The 21,050-nt window shown below is 38.7% G+C and overlaps 1 protein-coding gene across 1 annotated transcript in view; it reads right to left on the bottom strand.

Annotated features, from left to right (window-relative positions):
• EYS (eyes shut homolog) overlaps positions 1-21,050 on the bottom strand; it is an 830,760-nt gene that overhangs the window by 247,329 nt on the left and 562,381 nt on the right. The window contains exon 34 of the mRNA XM_068678264.1: positions 20,556-20,706. Within this exon, the coding sequence (XP_068534365.1) occupies positions 20,556-20,706 (151 nt within the window). The remainder of the gene's footprint in view (positions 1-20,555; positions 20,707-21,050) is intronic.

Here is a 21,050-nt window from a genome sequence, read left to right as displayed (position 1 = left end):
AACAGTTTTCACCATTTTTACTATCTGATTACAAGACAAAAACCCTATCTTTGTTTTCCAGGAACTGAGTACACACAAGATAACAAACAGCAAACAATTTAGGATGAAGCAAAAAAAAAAAAAAGGATATTCCTGATATTTAAGGTTTATATTAATATTTAATTTTATAATTAACATGTTAATTTTGAAGTACATTCTATAAGCATATATATTTTTTTTAAAGTTTTCCTCTCCTTTTTTTTGTACTCTTCTGCCTTTCCTCTGAACAACAGTCTGTAAAACAGCATTTGGTAACCTGGTATGAGAATCTGTATAATGAGACAGTGACACTATCAAGAACATTTATTCTCTGTTTACGATTATATACAGAGAAAGCAGCTTTGAGTAGTTGTATATATAATTCTCAAAACTTAAACACCAGCACAGTAAAGTAGGTAGAAGCTAGGTAAGTAAACAAGAATGAGGTTTAAACCACAGAAGAAAATGACAAACACTGACACAGTTAGTCATCTTCATTCCTTTTTGCCTTCAAAATGTAGAACATTAATACTAACATAAATATTAAATTAGTGATTTTTTGCTACTGTTCCCCGAAGTGCCATTTTATTAAGCACTTCCTTCTCCTTTATTCTTTCATTTCCAAATCTAACAGCATTTAGATGAAAAAGCAAAAAATGATTTGCATTTCCACTGGTTTCATGTAGAACAGTTGCCACTTGCTTTGTTCCTTTGTTGTTTTGATGATGCACACCAGAAATCACAAATTTACAAACAATGTGATTACCATGTTCCTCTCTTAATATTGACTCTTGCTTTTTATTACAACTGCTTAACTGGCTTCTACCTTTAGAGCAGAGTGCACTTCCTGCTGCCTTGGCAAATTTGTTATTTGGCTATTTTTCAGGCTTGACTATTTGCTGCATGCCCAGTAGGTGCACGCAGATACTTAGGTTAGAGTGAAGCTATTAAGCAAACAGCATTGAAGGGCTTCTTTGCCAGAGATCAGAAATGGCCTTCATTTACTATAGTTTTCTATAAAAATTGCCTCTGCCACATTCTTTGCTGTTGGAAAAAGAAATGAAACAACACCGTGAAATGCCAGAAGTGCCAAGGTACACAAACTCAATTTATTGTTACTGAAAAGATGGAAACTTGAACATAGAAGATCAATGAGAATGGAAGATCCTGGGATTGAGAATAAATGTGGGGAGAGATTGCTAACATTATTAGAGAAGCAAGTTCTGCTGGAAATCACACAACCGCGAGTCTACCTTAACTGGAGACCACTTGCTTTTGACAGTGATAGAGTCTCTCTATTCCTCATTGTAACATTTCATAACTTTTTTTCATCAAAAATAGACTGAGCCTAGAAAGGATGATGATGCTTTATATTTTAGTTTGAGAAATGCCAAGGACACTTTAGAAACTCCAGTCACCAAAATTAACTCTGGAAGGAACATGAAGAAATCACCATAATTTAAACAGAGTCTGGACACACAAAACTACATCTTTAATGAAGATTTTCTCATTTGGAAGGAAAAAGCCCCAAATTAAAGGAATCAGTTACAGAACTGAAAGCATAAAGATGGGAGGTTTGAAATTTCCTTAATTAAAGTGGCAGAAAGGTCTGGCAATCACCAGCTGAAAGAGGGTACTGGGAATAATAAATACAAAGCAGAAAGATGAACTAAAACTTGCCAAAACTCAGACTGAGTTGGATTTTATACAAAATTTAAAAACATTAAGAAGAGAGATCAACTAAAACAGAGGATAGGGACATGTTACAAATACTGCAGATGTGACTGAAAACCTTTGTCTTACTAACATTGGAGAAGCACTTCCAGGGCTCTTCTAGATTGTCTTGAGTATGGACTGCACATTATATTTGCTTGTATTTTAAAGTAGCATTATGCCCCCTTAAGAACAATGCATGGCTATCCCCATACAGAGGGAAAATGTTACTTATTTCCATAAGGAGCCACAGAGTGGTCTCAGATTTAAAAAAATAATAAAAATAAAATCCAGAGAACGACACAAGGCAATAGGCATAACATTGGACTAGGAGACTGCAACTAAAGTACTGCAACTGAAACTCCTCTCAGGAGAACACAGCAGAGAACCTGAGCTCAGAGAGGAAAACTTAGGATCAAAGAAGATGCAAATAACTATACTTCAGAAAGCCAGTGAGAGGCTAAAATCCCACCTAGGACATGGCTGGTGCAGGAGGATTGTGCCAAGGCATTCTTCCCCTATTTTGTCTGACATTGTGTTAACCTTTTATATTATATTATTTTAATTATATTATTTTTTATAAAAGGGATTGGATCGAAGTTCTAGCTTCCATTCTACTAAAAGCTGGGACTTTTTTTTTTTTTTTTTTTTTTAATTTAAAGACATTTGTTCCTTGGTAAAAGAAAGCCATGCAGTATACCATTCCCAGATAGCTTCCTGCAGTTTAGGGTCAGATCAGCCAGCTATCAACTGTGAGGGTGTTCAAGCAGCCCAGGACTAGTATTCCATGAGAAAAACCTGTATCTCAACATTCCCTCAGTTTAATGACCCAGGGAGGTATATAACCTGATATGACTGCCCCTTGCTCTGCTGGGGTCTCTTGCCCACCCCAGCCTACTCTCTGGGGAAGGGGCTGAGGGAGAAATAGAGGCAGCCTCAACAGTGTGCCAGCAATAGCTAAAACACAGTGTGTTGTTAGCAGCTCTGCTGTGGTTGCCAGTCTGAAGCACAGCAGCATACAGGCTGCTAGGAAGAACTCTCCAAGCTGGGCAGTACAGGGAATCAACACAAATCCAGAGTTTCCCAGGCACGTGACAAGAGCAGGTGATGTAATGTTCAATGTGAATCAGTGCTTGGAAATACAACCAACTACTGCTAAAGCTGTTAGCAAAATGAAAGGGATACAAACATCATTTTACTGATAAGGATGACAGAAGTGAGAATTAAAACCCAAAAATGCCTGTCCTGGAATACTGTAAAAACACAGGTGTGAGAGAAAAGATATACATGTTATTTTTATTATCGCTTGGGGTGACACTATATGGTTATAGAATAGCAAATAAATTACCTTTATATCCTTTCTAGCCACATGCATGCTTTTGGTTACTAAGTTTGTTTTTGTCAGAGAAAGCAACAATTAGCTCCACTTACCATCCAAAACACACAATTTTAATCAGTAAAAGTAGTTTCCAATGGGATTTTGTGGGATATAGCAGCATCCCTTTTTTTTTGAAAAGAAACTCATGGATGTACATTTTAATAGGAGGGAAGTGTATGCCATGAATTTCATGTTAGTGGCATAAGCTTCTCTGCTTTAAAAAGCTTGGAGAAGAATCATTCATACATAAAGTAGAAAGATATGAATATTGTTTTTTGTCTATTACAATATGATGTGAAGTTTGCATAATGTGCTTTCTTTCATGTAGCTTGAGTCTTGTGGTTAGATTGTTACAGGTTATGCCTAGTCACTTGATGATAAAAAACAAGTTAACAGAGGCATAAATTGATAGCTAAAGGAGATCAACTCTTGATTTTAGCTAGCTGTGCATTCCATAGAATGCACAAAGAAACACTAGGTGAGATCTGTACATTGCCACCAATTGCAGAGAACCAGTCTGCCAGAGAAGAACCTACAGGCACCGAACACACAAGCAGAGAGGGGGCAACTAACCTAGGAACTGCTGATTGACAGGGTATATAATGCTTATAATGCTTATAATATAAGCATTATTATTATAACAAATGCTTATAATATAAGCTTTCTGATAAATATATACCTGCCTTGTCAAATTGGCTGTAGTCTGGTTTCAGGCTATGTCCCGTAAGAACTACAGAGGAAGATTACAGCCCAGTGACTGGTATCCACTGGTCAAGGGTATCCACTGGTACTCATGTTCCACACGTCCCTTTTCTGAGGGGTCTCCCAAGCTCTTCTCAGTTATTCTTCCTGGTTTATAGAGAGTGTAATGACCACCATTCAAGTCTCTTAGATATAATTCTGCATTTAGAAGGAGACTGAAAAAGAGGAGGAAGCCACAGTGAGGAGCCACACAAACACACTTGTGGACTGCATCTGAATTTTTGTTGTGAAACCTTTCTTTTTTTCAGGAAAGTATCCTTCCATACATTTTCAGTTCAAGTAGATACTCTGCCATCAAGCTTCTTTTGGAAGATCTGAGAGTACTTTCATGCAATGAGTGATTACAGCCTATCCTCCCCAGCTTTTGAAGACTGCTTGGGAACAGTATATTGTTCAGTGAGTGTCTGGAAGGAACTCAAAGTGCTCAGACAACAGATGTCTGGGCTGCAAACACCACAGAGCACTGTTACATATGTAAAGTCACTTCAGTACAGTTTCTTTAAGCTTTAAGCTTTGCTGGAGGGGACTGATACCAAGCACATTCTCTAAGGGCTCATGGAAGTTGTCTACTAACAGCTCAAGCCTTACTTCTCACTTATCATCAACCAGACCTACTGAAATTGTCCAAAAGGGATCTCAAAGAGCCACACAGATGAATTACTGAAATGTCATCTTCACAGATGATGCCATCTGCTGAGCTCCATTGCTTCCAGACAAAGGAAATTATTACTTTTCATTGTTTGCATATCATGTGGCAAAACTACGCCTGCAATTCTCCAAGGTATATGCATTATGAATTGCATAGAGTTCCAAGATGTCAAAGCGAAGGCGTATTTCTATAAACACCACAAACTCTGAGTAGTAGATTCCTTGTGCTCTCCACCCCATAATACTGTGTGCTGCTGCTTCCAAGACACCAATTACTTTCTAAAAAGTAGCTTCCAGACTGGACTATGAACAACAGGGAAACAGGGTGAAATCCTGGACAAGGTACCCGAAAAGTGGTTATGTGCTATTGGGAAAGAAGGGCTGAATATGCTCAGCAGAAGATAAGTCATCCCATACGTCTGCAACCACCCTTAATTTTGCACACTGAGTAGGAAGGAGATACAAATGGTTAATGTTACTAAGAGAAGCAGGGCTGTCAAAGGATGAAAGCATCACACAGACACAATTTTCTCTCAGGACAAATCCAGCATCAGCCCACACATCAAGCTAAGGTATCAAGGAGATGTCTTGCCAACAAAAATGGGCAGAAGCTGTTGCCAGGATCCTGTTGAATATGCAGGAGCTGTGGACTAATTAAGTGGCAACATCAACCACAAACTGAAGGTGTTAACAGCAGGTTAGCCTGGCAGCTATGGGAAAATAAATGCCCTCACAGCTGAAAGACAAAAAGCGATCTTCTTGCAGCCTTGCCAATACGTTCAAAGAGAAATGTTCACCTGGATTTGAACTTAAGAAATTCATAAAAACAACTTGCATGTGAGTTCAAAACAGCCTCATCCCTTCAAAATAAGGGAATAATCACCGTGGAAACAGAATCAAATCTTTGCACTCTTGGCCAAAACAACATCTTTCTTCTGATAAAATTGTCTCCTTGTATCAGATGTTGGTGTCAAGGTGTTGGCAGGGGGGAGCTGCAGGGGTGGCCTCTGTGAGGAGAGGCCGGGGGCTGCCCTGTGCTAACACAGCCAGATCCAGTTGGCAGCACAAAGGACCCACCACAGGATGCTGCTAAGCCCAGCAGCCAAACTGGTGGTGCCTCTGTGAAAACACCATACAGGTAGAGCAGGAGTGTGTGTGGCGGGGAACAAAAAACAGAGAGAGAAAGGGAGAAATAGAAGTGTAAAACCATGGCCAAAGAATGAGGGGAAGGAGGTGCTCTGTGGTGCTGGAGCAGACATTCTCCTGCAGTCTGTGGTCTCCATGCCAGGGTAGGTGTGCATTTCCTAGCACAGTTGTGGCCTGTGGAGAGCCCATGCTGGATCAGGCTTATCCTGAAGGACAGCACCCCCTGGACAGGACCCACAAAGGAGCAGAGGAAAAGTGTGAGGCAGAGAGGAGCTGCTATGGACTGACCACAGCCCCCATATGCCCTGAGCCCCTCAGGGTTCAGAGGAAGAGCTGGGAATGCAGCTGGGCCTGGGAAAAGGTGGGGGGAGACACTGCTTGCGGGGGGAGAAACTTGGCTTTGTTTCTTACAACTAAATTATTTTCATTAGCAATAAATTAAATTAATTTTCCCCAAGAAGAGTCTGTTTCGCCCGTGATGGTAATGGATTAGCAGTCACCCCGTCTTTATCTCAACCCGTGAACTTTTCCTTCTGACTTTCTTACCCTGTCCTCCTGAGGAGGGGGAGTGAGGGAGCAGCTGGGGGAGCATTTGTCCCTTAGCCAAGGCTTACCCACCACCCCACCACGCTCCTGAGTGTGTAAGGACTGATGTAAAGAAGGCAGTGAGTATCTCTGTCTTCTCTGTGCCATTTGCTGCTGGACCCTCTACCCCATTCGGCACTGGGCCCGTGTTTTCCCTGATGGACCTGTCTTGCTGGACACGACTTGCATCGCTGGAGTCAGTAAAAGAAAACAGAATGTGGCTTAGGACATGGGGTACAAACCTTACAGCTGGAACAAGGCTGAAAGGGAGTCAAAGCCAATTTCCTAAAATCCTAAAGGCAAAGACAACTTCAGAGTAAAAAATACCAAGTACAGTGAGAACTGGCTGTAGAGAAGCTTATATTTTTCTTGTTGATTGAGAGGAGAAAAGTAGCTCGAGAAGGTCCTCTACAGGCATTGCAACAGAAAAGCCTTCTGGTGTCACACAGGAATACATAACACGTACCTTCTTTCCAGTATATATGTATTTTTAAAACAGTATGTCAATTCATCTGTGTGCCCACCAGTTGCTTTTATGAGATGAATGGTACCGTACTATTTCCCTTTTAATTTATCTTTTATTGAAATTTATTTCCTGAACTGTTATTTCCCTCTGCAGGAAATATTAGTTTAAAAAAAACAAAAACGTTTCTTCCATACTAAACAGAAATCTGAACTCAAATATCTTAATAAATTCTCCAAATACAAAGTTTGTTTACATTCCCTTCCCTGTATGGCTTTTTCAACTGATCTCAAGAGAACACGATGGAGGAAGTTTCAGTGCTGCCTTTGTATCAATCTTTTAATTTATTGAAGACACTGTCTGGGTAGCTTAAAGCATTTAGAACACAAAAATCTGCATTCAGGCACTGTAAGCATGAAACAATTAAAATCCATTGAGAAAAATATTTCCATAAAGTCAAATTCTGAGGGGATTGCAGAGAGACAGTGGCAATCATCATTGTTCTGGTTCAGCAGGAGACTTTGCAAGTTCCTTTTGCTTTTCTTCCCACATGCCTTTAATTTCAGACACAGAAGCTTCAGCAGTTTGATTTCCCAATGCACAAACAGAGAGGTATGCTTGTTTATTTGCTGCATAAAAGAACTTCCAGAGATCTTGGTTAAACCCTTGCATATCAGGACTCTCATGCAAGGAAGAAATAGAGATAATCTATTTGGCTCGGCATCCTGACTCTGCCCAGAGTTTTGGAATGCAAACCCATTGTTTTTAATGTTTGGATTCAACATGGCGAGTCCTAGCCAAGGCCTTCTGCACAGACGGCCTGGGGCTGTCTACTTCTTCAAGTTCACTGACTACTTTTCTGCTACATCTGCTGTGTAGCTACGGAATCAGTAGTTGGTGTGCTCTGTAGCTCTGTAATGAGTACAATGAGCTTGGCATCTAGCATTATCTAATGAGACAGAACTGCATCTTCACTCTTGCTTATAATAATCTGTTTACACTGTACTTTATTATACATATATGTGGAATGCAAATGCATTTTTTTCCTATAGAATTGTTGGTACTAATGAGGTTTTTGCACTTCTGTCTGGAAATCACAGCCATGTGAACATGTATCAATTTATATACAACTTTAAGTGTCTCCTTTAATGTGATGTGTAAGAAAATCCCTGAGAGAAGATCTTGTTACCAGCAATACTTTCTGATCCATACACTTAACACAGTGAACGGATGTTTTGTGTTTCTGGTTTGAAATTATTTTCTTATGTTTTTTAGTGAACCTTTTAGAATTGCTAATAACAATATAGTATTAATACCAATCTGGTAACATTACATTAGTATCAATAGTTAATATTTTCATGCTATTTGCATTGCATGATATAAAATACACGTGTATATATACATTCACACATGAAATTCCAACTTCAAGGCAACTCCAATGAAAGAAAGAAGCTTTGTAAAAGTATTACTGAATATAGCTGTAACGAGGCAAAAAAGATGACTGTTTCTAATATACATGTTCACAATCAATAAGAAGCCTAATATTATAAATGTCAAAAATACTTCTTCTCAGCTACCTTACTAATAAAATATGAAATGCAATCTGCAACATAATATGATTTTTTGAATACATACTTATTGAGAAGCATTCAGGAAATTGTACTAGTCACTGGATAAAAAGAATTGAGGGGTCTTTGTACTTATTTTCTGTGTTTTCCATTCTTCAATTTCAATATGATAAATCAAGAATTTGTTAGACATACCAGAAAGATTTACTGCATATTTTGATTAATATAGTCTAAGTTTAGCTTCTAGTGTAACAAGCAGAATCCAAAACTTCTGCAGCCTGTACGAGTTGGGATTAGTTTTTAGCTTTCAGGATGGCACAATACTAATACCGCTCTTCACATTTGATTCAAACAGATAAATGAATACTGAATTATCAAAAAATCTTACATGACCATATTCAGATGTAAGGAAAAGAATCAACAAATCAATAATATGTCTATCTGAATACTGGTTAAATCAATCTAATTAAAAAAAAAAAAGAGCAACAAAAAACCCTGCAACAATAGAATGCTTTCCACACACAGGTTTAACCTATTGTCTTTGAGTGGGTGTCTCAAATGCTGCAGTGTCCAAGATCATTATCTGCAGACTTTGCCAAACACACTGACTTGATACGAAGAACACAAGCAACTAACACAGTATTACAGGAACATTTTAAATTTTCCCTGATGTTATCACATCTCTGTATTGCTTAGCCTTGGAGATATAAAAAGATCCCTTAGATGCTAAGTGCTACTGGCATACTAGTTACAAAAAATCCCAACAGGGAAGTATTTTATACATCCAGACCTGGCAGCAAAATATCTTTAGCATCATATATTCGGTTTTGGATCAATGGGATCAAGCAAGACAATATATTACCAATAGCCATAATTATAGGGTATCAAATTATACTATGTTTATAATCTAGATAGTGTTCTTTCTCCGCTTTCAAAATAGAAGAAAGAATTAGGAAAAGACTATTCAAGCAAATCCAGTTCTTAGCACTCTTTTAATCTACGAGTTGATCTTCCCTGCACTAGCAGAAGACTTCAGTAGTCTTAGAATGTAAACAAGCATCAATTAACATGTGGATAGGACTTCAGGATACATGATGAAAAACGTGTTTAAAACACAACAGGTCTTTTATTGGTGGCAAGCGAAAGGCAAGCAGGGGCCAGCAGCACTGATGTACCCCCACTTCCCACCTGTGGTAAATCCACAGTCATTCCCCCAATCCATCCCTTACTGAACATTGTCCTCCTCATGCTGTGCCTTGATGGTCTGCCCCCATTTTCTTCATGGGTGATTGTTCCTGGGCTGGACATCAGCCTCACCCCTCACCATGGTGGCATGTACCAGCTTTATTGGTGGGTGCCTGCCTGTGGCCTGAATGTTGTTCTCAGGCTGAACTCTGATGCTTTGCTCCAACACCGGTGGTGGCTATCTGTCTCACATTGCCAACATTTTGTTAATGTCAACCCATGCCCTGATGGTCCGCAAAAACTTTGTCAGTGGGTCCAGTTCCATTTCTGCATCATCCACCTTTTGATGCTTACAGGGAGGTTGGCCATTGAGGTCACCCAGTTCTTTTTCCTCTTCCTCCCCAGCCGCATCGTTTCATCCAGCCTTGGACACTTACGGGGGGAGGGTGGCCACTGAGGTTGTCCAGTTCTTGAGACTTCCTCTTCTGTCCCAGACGGAACATTACATCCATCCTTTGGCTTTTGCAGTGCACCACTCAAAGGCTGGCAGTTCCTGCCTGATTTCTCTGCACCCTGGCTGCTCCACGTCACCTTGAGCTGCAGGAGCGAGAAGCTTGGCAAGATGTTGCCAGACACAGGGCGGCCCTTTTTATAGGGGGGGGGCCAGAGGTCAACACTGAGGTGACATCAGAGTAGGTGGCAGCTGGCGTCATGGGAGGCCCCTTTGTGGCAGAGGAGGCAGATACTGAGTACACCCAGCATCATTTGGCTCATCCTTACCACAGATCTAAGAAGCAGTCTTCTCCATTTCATCTCCAATTCATCCATCTTACATGGCTCAACAAGTGGTCTATGTTGCTGTGGGAGATGGTGCCGATTAGGAGAAACTTCTTAGAAAAAGTGGTTGAGCATTGGGACGGGTTGCCCAGGGAGGTGGTGGAGTCACTGTCCCTGGGGGTGTTTAAGGAAAGGTTGGACGTGGTGCTTAGGGACATTGTTTAGTGGGTGATGTTGGTGGTAGGGGGATGGTTGGACCAGATGATCTTGGAGGTCTTTTCTAACCTTAATGATTCTGATTCTATGATTCTATGACAATAATCTATATATTACAATTATATTATTATAATATTATATATTATATTATAATATATAATATTATTACTTATATAGAGATTGGAACTGATTTTCCAATGTACATGTAATTTCCTTACCTGGAAAATCTTTAAAAAAAACAAAACACTAATTCATATTCAAAATGTATATGACACAACTGAGCTAGGTAAATATGTTACAAAAAATGTAACATGAGTAATTTGTGTGCTCTTAAATCCAACCCCTCCCTCAGCAAACCACTAAGCCATTATTTTTTTTTTAAAGGCAAACAAATGCCTCTGAAAAAAATACCTAAATTCTAAAAAGAAAGAGAAATAGTCAAACAATAAGGATAATCATCTTGGGGGTAGAAAAAGAAACACTGGGATATCAGGATGCAAGAGTAAAAATCATGTAAGACATAGGCTGCACCAGAACAAAGGCAGTATAAATAAAGCAGTCAAGCAAATATATACAAGCCAGTAGCACAAATCCTTTTGCAATGAAATTTCATGCAGAAATAAAAATACAGTATTAGAGCTATATTATATATCACCTAAGCAAGATGATGAGAGTGCTTGTTAAATACTGAAACAGTTTGGAAAGGGTAAGGCAGAAAGCACGGTAATAACAGCAGATTTCAATTACTCCCAAGCAGTCTGATTAGAAATCATGACAAGATGTGATGCAGGGACTACATTTTTAGATGCTGTAAATAATGGTTTCTTGGAACCATTAGAGAAACCACAAGAGGAGAAATAATTCTTGATTTTGCATTGAGCCAGGCAGAGGATCTGCTTCAATACATAACCATAAAAAAAACACCGAACATTTCAAAACAGTGACTATAATGTACTCCAGTGTTCTTCTGGGAGCAAAACACACTTTAAAAAACCACCAGAAATAGTTTAACTGCAAGAGGAAGAGTTTTGCTAGGATAAAAATAAAAGGAACAACTAATGGGTAAAATGCTTGCAGGTTAGAGTAAAACACATCCATAGAGTTTAGATAAATATATACACTCTAGTCAACACATAAATAAATAAACTAAACATTATTTTTTTTTAAAAAAAGGGTGCTTGAGTGGCAAACCAGAATAATTATAAAGACCACCTGAAGACATTTTTCAGGCCAATAGAATGGTGGAGGGTGCAAAGGGAACATATTTAGTAAATTAAATTTAAAACTACATATATTCGAAAAGATTCTAGGATACAATATATGTTAATCAGTAAAATTACACATCAAAACTTTCTAAAATGTTAAAAAAAAAGGAAGCCTGGAATTATTTAAATGTGGTATGCAACTTCCCAATTAAAGGGTTGTACTTGGTCCCAAAATGCAGAAAGATGGTAAATACAATACCAGTTCTTCAAGAATGACAGTGAAAGGACAAAAAAGATAGAAACTATGAGCCAGCAAGTCTATTTTCGATCAGAGACAATTTCCTAAAGGTTGTAATAAGGTAATATAAGTACCAAAACATGGAATAGTATGACATAAAGAATCAGTGTAATTCGTTAAAAGGAAGTTATGCTTCCCTGATTATTACAATTCCTTGAACACATTAATGGTCATATACAATAGGGTCATCAGATTAATATAGCTGATTTGATTACCAAATATATTTTGCCACAGTTCCCCACCAAAAGTTTTTAAAGAAAACTAATTGTCATGGGAAACACAGGAAGGTCTTTTTTTCGGTTAATGAACTGTTTAAAAGATAAGAAACAAAAATTACTAATATTAGGTCCGTTTTCACACTGGTCAGATGTCACAAATACCATCAACTGAATCCAGTGTTGTTAAATACATTCACAAGTTATCTGAGAATGTAGCAAGTGCTGAGGTGAAAATGTTTGCTGATCTAAAGCCATACAAACAGTCAAAACAACAGCTCCCTGCAAAGCACTGCAGAACCAACTCTTCACTCAAGAGAGAGGACCACTGATTTCATTAATTGCATGAGACCATGGCTTCTCAACCTAAATATGAGATGAGTGGGGATGAATGTGACAGCAGTCCATAAAATGACTGACATGTAGAATACACATTTTTTTGTGATGTAACAACTATCTATTTAGTCTCTCTCTGCATATTTACATACAAGCATGTAAATATATAAAATAGCTTGTGGAAGAATAACAAAACCTTTTAATTGTCCTAAGTATTTTGATGATGCTAAGAAAGGTCTGGAGTATACCTTAAAGAGGTCATTAGAAAGAAAAAAAACATTTCAGAATCCAAGGAGAAATCAGACATTCTTCAGGATGTACCATGCATTTCAAACCATCAAGCACTCTGAAAAAGCCTTTCTCAATACTGTAATCTCAAACTGGACAACAGAGCTGTCTTAGGAGAAATACAATGTGGAAGGGAAATCAAATTGAAAGGGTATGGCAAAATTACAAGGACAAATATTTTAATCTGTAATCTCTTTTTAGGAAAAATAGGGGCACTGGAATTGATGAGAACAGGAGCAGCTCATGGTTTCAGTGGTACACCACTGAAACCACAAGACATTGCATAGAAGAGTCAACACTGCTTGCTTTCATATATATGCTTTCATACCATGGCAGAACCTCAGATTCAAGGTACAGTGAAATACAAGCGCAGAGCCACTACAAGCTGTGCACTTATATTCCACTACACCTTGAGAGAAGATTAATGCCTAGCAACTAGCTCCCACACAGTATATTCTGAGCTACAGCTTAAACTCATGGAGCAGATGATGCTTTAAATTGTATCAAATATGAAATAATATTTGAACAATTGCCAAGCAGATTTCTGATTTCCAAAAAGAAAAGCAAAACAGACTACAACCCATGCACAGGTCTCACTATATACAGTGGTCCAAAAAAAACACCCAAAACCAATGGAAAATTAAACAAGTCATTTTACACTTAGGGGAATATAACCACATCTATCTATCGAACTGGACATAAGCATGTCAAAATTTTGACAAAATAAAATGTTTTTTATAAATCGTATGATTATTAATGATTAAGTATGAAAATTTCAGATTGCTGTGGAACAACAGCAAATATGTGGATATTCAAGACCTGATCCCTTCAAGGTTTTAAGCTAGCCACTCTTGTTTATACCACTGCACCAAACAACTGCAGTAATGCAGCAGTCCCGTATGTGCTTGTAATCCTCTGAAAGATGGATGTCCTGTCTTTTTGTCAGATTCTCCAGGAATCTTCTCAGCTGCAACACTGGCCCAGAAGGCATTAACTGGGTCAGAACCACCGACAGCAACTTTAATTTGCTCACACCCGATGACTACTGTAGCAGTACACTGAAGCATCATATAAATATAATATTATTATAAATTATTCTGTGACAGTTACTGTCAGAGCCCCATTCTGCAGCTTTATCAGATAAGGTGAATGCCAGACAATCAAACCTGAATACTGTGCACAGATTGTACTAAATTCTCCCACTGCTTTGCAATACTCTGGCAAGGGAAATGGGTCATAAACTATGTCTAACTAGGCAGTTACAGAGGGTTTACTGTTGCTTCAGCCTATGGAAGCACAGCAGCTGTACATACAACAAACTGCCTTCAGATCATTACAAATTAAGGGTCTAATTCTGCATGTTGTAATACCCGTTTTACATTGTCTGTATCTTCACTGAATGCCGTTGAATTCAGTGGATGAATACAATGATTGCAACAGAAAATATATAATTCTATACATTTTAGCAAACATTTATTAAAATATTTGTTTATATCTACATATAGTAATACCTGAGAATATTCTGAAACTAAGCAGTTTCATAGCAAAATATAATTGTGATATCACACTGGCTTTTTTTCATACAAGACTGTACGTTTTCTATGTGTGTATTTAAAACATGTGCCCACAAAAAAGCACACCCAGACATGGGCCAGTAGTCTAATGAAGAGAATTTACGCGTAGAATTATCTCAATTTCATCTCAGCCACAACACCAACACACTACAACCCTGAGCATATCACCCAATTATCTGTTGCATTTCCCCATTGGCAATATGGAGATACCAATGCTTGCATATAAATTTGCATGCTTTCTGCTTCATCTTTTATCCTTATTTTATTTAGAAAATTATTCTCCTGGTACAGAAGCTTCTTTTTCTTTTGAAACTTCTCTTTGAATATTTAAGTTTAATTATGGAGATTTGTTTATGTTGAAAAGGAATATGGAGATATAATGACATTTCACATTCCCAATACTAAAATACTATTAAGTCTAGAAATATAAATTACTGGAGCAATTATAGCAGCAGAAATAACACTATTACTGCAATCAACTATTGCTGTAGGTATTTGAAAACAACCTTTAATTTCCCTTCAAGTGTACCAATCTTATCTTCTCTGCAGAGGAACAAGCTATTGTAAACAATTAATGACACTAAACCTAGCATGAAATTAATTATTCTGTAACATGTCTTGAGATTTCAAAATACCTTTTTTTTTTCAATTTCTGATTTGAATATCTTTTTTTTTGCGTGTGTAATTTGGTTTATATTCCACCATTGTTGACTTTTAAGTATTAGAAAAAAGCTATCATAAACACCTTAAAAAAACTAAGATGAAGCTATTAAACTGTTTAGCTGATTTAACTGTTTACCTATTTGTTATACATGACAAGTCTGAAGTACACCTTTTATACTCTTCAACTACGAAACAGGATATAATTTTAGAATAACTAATAAACAAAACTGTGGGAGAAATGGAGATTTTCACTCTATAGAGACTGCAGCATGAGATCTCTGCCAGCCAGCTATTTGTAACATAACTGCGTAGCTTTTCTTCTGACCAGGTCTGTTTTACTACACTGTCATATGTACCCACTAAACTTTACAAAGGAGTTTACAGAGAGTCATAAAGACAATTTGTGTGTGTGAAAGTTTGCAGTGCTTGAACTTGGATGAATTCATCCAAGATGTTTCAACGTATTTCAGTGTTACCTAGTTTTCCATGCATATTTTCAGATCCTCAACATCCGATTCATATTTAGCTAAATATTTTTGTCTTGCAGGTATATATAGTCAGAGAACTATAGCTGTGTATCAGGTGCAGGTGTCGTGGTGTTGGTGGAAAGGGGCTGAAGGGCCTCTGGGAGGAAAGGCTGGGCCTGCCCCATGTTGGACACAGCTGGTTCCAGATGTTTCCAACAGCCACACTGGGCCCAGCAGCCAAAATGGTGGCACTTCTGGGGAATTTATTAAAAAAAAAAATAAAAAAATAAGGTACAACTCCATGAACACCAGGGTCAGAGAAGGAGGGAGGAGGTGCATGAGGTGCTAGAGCAGAGGCTCCCCTGAAGGCTGTGGCACCATGCATCGTGCAGGTGGTTATGTCCCAATGGGCACTGCAGCCTGTGGAGAACTGTACCAGGGCAGGGGGAAAAAGCATGAGGAGGAAGGAGCAGCAGACCACAGCTCCCACCAACACACTGGGGTTGGGCAGTGGGAGGAATCAGGAATGAAGCTGAGCCTGGAAGAAAAGGTAAGGGGTATCCACTGTCCTAGCTTTTTTCACAGAGCCTTCCAACATGGAAGGTGATCATATTGGCCAGGCACAGTTTCCTCATGCTAAATCCTTGACTGTTCCCTTCATCCTTGCAATTGTCTCAGGAACTGAAGTGTGTCATTGGCCTGACCAGCTCCTGGTTACCCAGGTCCTCCTCCTCAGTCTTTTTAAAGATGAACATGATTTGACATTTGTTCTTTTCCAGAGAGTAGGTACCTCTTCTGATTGCTATAGTCTTTTAGATGACAGAGAGTGGCCTTGCAATAACACGAGCTACTAGCACATGCTTGCTTGTCTGCATGCCATTTGGACCCATAATACTTTCTACATTCAACTTACTTAAGTAGTCCATCAGTCTGACCTGCTCTGCTCTTGACAGCATTTCTCCCCCCAACCACTGCTACTAGGCACAGTCATCCGGGAGGTCTGAGAGTTTCTGATTAGTGAGGAAATCAATTAAGTAGTATAACATTGCTTCCCCAGATGTCACAAATGTTCTTTTAAACACATCGCTGCCTTGAGAGTAATATATCTGTTCTCTATAAGGCTATAATCTCTGCATTCCCAAGCTGTGGCAACAGCCAGGGAAATCAGTAGAGGGTGGTTAGGAAGGAAATTCAAACTTCTGCTGATAGCATGCAAAGTCTTTTATTACCCTGAGTGGTGGAAACATGTATATGTGGTGCTAATCAAGACTTCCAGCCTGGAAGTATTATGACTTTGTTTATTGATATTTCCATTCAAGATGGTATATGCCAGGCAGAATGCCAATCATGTTCAGAAGAGACTCAAGACCCCTATGAGTATATACAGAGAAACAGTAACTTCTCAGTAATTCTTGTAAGACCCTAAAAAGACCCCCCAATGAAAGAGTAAATGGGTACTCCTTACAGTACCCCTAATGCAGAATTGTATTAAAGAACAAAATGGAAAGCTGTCAAGGTAGCAAAACTAATTTCCCTTAATTTTTGGAAATGTAAGCCTCAACTTCTTTAGACCGAAAGGCAAAGACTAACTGTTGCACCTTGCCTTATATGTTGGGGGCACTCTGACTCTTAAGCAATGCAGAATAATAAACATACAGACCAAAAAATAATTATGTGGGAAAGGTGCATGGACACCCAAGAGCTGATTAGGAAATTGCAATATAGGAAATCCTCAGAGAATATTTTACCCTGCGGGCAGCACCAATCATATCAAACTTCACTAATAAAGAAAGAAAAAGGGGTCTAGGATGGAAACCAATAATGTAGCACGAGCCTGTTCCAGTAATATGGACAAATCCAGTGTCAACAGCTATGGCCCTGGTTCCTGTTAGACAGGAACCGGCATCACCTAAAGCAGTCTAGGGTCTGAAATTACTGTTCTATATAACTCCCACAAAATTGGACAGTAGGAGGGCCAACAGCCAACAGCAGAATGAACTACTCTAGTGAGAGAAGGAGCTCATCTAAAACAAGACAATGCATTATTAGGCAGATACCACAGGTATCATGAGGGTCATTATCAGACTTGACTCCAAGAGTGATCAGAGCATTTGCCAGGAAGAGCTGCGTCCCAGCTGGAGCTGAAATTTCCCTTGAAGCAAACTGCAGGATCAAGGTCAGAAACAGACCTTCTCTGTTTTGGGGATGGTGAAGGTTTTACAATAGCAACCTGACTGCCTGGGTCAAAGCTGACGAGAAAGAAACTTCCAGGAGTGGTTTTCTGCTGCTGGGAATGAATAGTCAAAATAAAAAGAACTTAGAGAGATTGTTCTCCATTACCGGACAAAAGGGAAGCATACAGCCTTTATACACTGCACATGGCTTATAGCCAAAACAATTTAATGGGAAAACCAAGGAAAATCAAATTTGCCGAAAGCTACAAAAAAAAAAAAAAAAAAAAGAACAAAATGAGACACTAAGAAAAGATAAAAACGAGCACAGAAATCATAAAGGAGAAAGGAAAATGAAGGAAAATAAAAGGTTTAGGTAATCTCAAACAGAAAGCAGTAAACTGCAAAAAAGTGTCATGGAAAACTGAAGAGACAACTGGAGAGGCAACTGATAGTTTAAGATGCATTTTTACCATTTGGGACACTTAATGAACATACCCCTACTAGTACTCAGGAAGTGTAAAGTATCACCAGCTCGAGCACTTACAGTTGTCCCACAATGCTGTTTTTACCTCATCTAAATTAAAAAAACATAGACCATAACATAATAAACATGATAAACATAAAAGCATAGGCCATAACATAATAATAACATAGACCATAACCTAATAATCTTGCATTAAGAACAGAATAATCTATTGCCACATACTTGAAGAGAGCTCATCTTGTTAAGAGTCCAACACAGGTACAGGCAATATGTTTTAGCAGTAAATTACCCGTAAAACATTGTGTTTTATTGTTATTTTAACTTGCATAAGGTAAACTTCTTGTCCTGGATTTTATTTCGCCTTTGGCTGGTAAAAAGCTTTTTACTATCTCAGACTTTCTTCTCACACACACCATCATTAAGTACAGCCCTCAAACAAATTGCTTCTTTACCTTCTCCTAAATACCCTCCAGGGACTGAACTTCTCTAAATCTTCAATGCAGCCTCTTTAGAGATCCCCCAAAATATTTCACTTAGGTTTTGCAAGAAATGTCATTTAAACATTGATGGTGCTATTTCCTTCTTTCGTGTTAGTTTAGAATACTTCTTGAAGATAGATTCCTACAGTAAATTAAATTTTATATGCAACAAATATGATAAAATATTCCATACAAATGGTTAGTTGAATATGAATGTTTGAATTAAGGGAGAAGTTATATGATTGCAAAAGCTATTTGACATGTTCTCTTAATACCAGTACGTAGTATTTAGAAGTATAATTTTGGATGAGTATTTTACTACCCTAAAAGCACCTACTCACAAGAACATTTAAATTGGATTTCAACGGCATTGCCACTCCATTGGTTACTATGTAATTTATTACAAGCAAAATGCAATCTAGAAATGCTGCACTACAAGAACAGCATCAAAAACACATCTGTGCTTGAAGGTACTGTATTCACCTCATGATAAGGTGACCTTCACCTGCCAAAGAGCAGAACAGAAATGAAGAGGTTAAAACAATTGTCACAGGGTGAAGCCTACCCGAAAGTAAGGCTCAGAAAAATGAAATTTTGGCTACATGTGTTAAGCTCTGACTATGACTGTTCTATGTGCAGGGAAAATAAACGCCACAGATTAACTTTGTTACAGCCATGGGGCCATGAGTACCCAAGACCACTGCTCAGATAAATGAGATCTGGTCTATGCTGACCCAGTACTAAGAGTTCAGTGTATTCCAGTATGTGTGGAAAACAAATAAAGACTCTCAGATAAACTTTGTTATGTAATGATAAACAATTTTACCTTCTTGTACCACAGTTGGGACATAAGATTAGGGGGTGAAATCAACCACCTAGCAACACTGCTTGTCCTTAGGTAAGGGGAATGTCAGGGGTTGTCTTGAGGCTATGTGACTAGAAAGGCCTCTGGCACCTTATGCTGACAATTTAATTTGCCAAAGCAATAAATACTTAAGAAAGCAGTCCCTTGGCAATGGAGGGGTTCTCCATACTGAGAAATCTGATGAGACATGGAAGGCTGAGCCATCTGGGAACTGCTCCATACAGGGGCTGCACTTCTGGAAGCTGGAGTCGATGTTTACCTCCAATCTCAACTGGATTACAGGGCTGGGGCTTTGATCGACATGAATGTGAAGAGTGCGAGTGTCATAGGATAGAAATTAGTGTCTATAGTCATCTTGCTCTGCAAGAACATCAAAGTCACCAAGTGATGTCTGTTACTGTGACTACCCTACCCCAAATTCCTACGTAACAACACAGTACTGATACACTTCTCTCCAGCCCTCTGCATGCCCTCGTATGTACTCTCATCACCATTTTCACAGCTTACTTCTTCCCTAACTCTGTGTTAGTCCTCTTGAGCATTAATTCTCACCCTCACGTATACCTTTACCATACTACAAGAGTAGCCCCACACATTCAAGCTCCTGTTCCATACTTGTCAGCCCTGGATGCAGTTCCACAGCTTATCTCTCCTCCTATTTTTAGACACACCTTTCTGTGCCAGCACAGGGTGCAAGCAGAGGTCCTCTCTGGTTTTGAAACCCAGTGTTATTATACTTTCCACATCTTCATAAAACAAGCACCTGAGCCAACAGGTGCCTTCTTCAGATTTGTTCATATTTACTCCCTAACTCTGCATACTCAAGGCAAATAGGATTGCAGATGAAGTTGCAGTGCTGTTTCTCTTCACTTACTGAAATCCCAGGCACCAGCAAAACTCCGCAGCACACTCATACCTTGGATGTAATCCTCAAAAGAGTGTAAGAAATTTCTCTTTTTGTATAATTTAAATTTCTTCAATTATATTTTATCCAATAAACCATTCCTGAAATAAAAATATCTTAAAATAAATGATGATAAAAAAATACCTGTTTTATTGCATAAGGATGAGGCAAGCCACCAAGGAACACGGATCCTGTTTCAAACGGATATGAACTGGACCAGAAATTGCTAGGCATTCTTGTCTTTGCAGATATCTCCAGGACTGACATTTCTGCTTCACATGGCACCATGCCTTGCCTGCATAAATTTAGAAATGGAGACATTTTACCACCATATACAGTTTACATTACTCTTTATCTGACAAATTAATTAAGCTGTGTCATGGTAAAGCTGGGTAAAGCTAAACTCTTGCACTTTTACCTTTCTGATTCTCTCCCATATCCCACCTGGGGAGAGGGAGCAAGCAGCCATGTGGGGCTGAGCTGCCTGCTGGTGCCAAACCAGAAGAGGCTGTTACTAAATCAATGAGTAAAGAAAATCAAGTAAATATCTGTTTTGGTATTAAAGACTATCAACACAAAAGAAGCTGTTTAATAAGCTGTAAGTTGGCATGTGATTGGGGCTTGAACTTCTATTAAGAT

This window comes from Anas acuta, chromosome 3 (assembly GCF_963932015.1).
Source record: "Anas acuta chromosome 3, bAnaAcu1.1, whole genome shotgun sequence".
In the NCBI taxonomy this organism is placed as follows: domain Eukaryota; kingdom Metazoa; phylum Chordata; class Aves; order Anseriformes; family Anatidae; genus Anas; species Anas acuta.
This window is presented reverse-complemented; position numbering and strand designations above follow the sequence as displayed.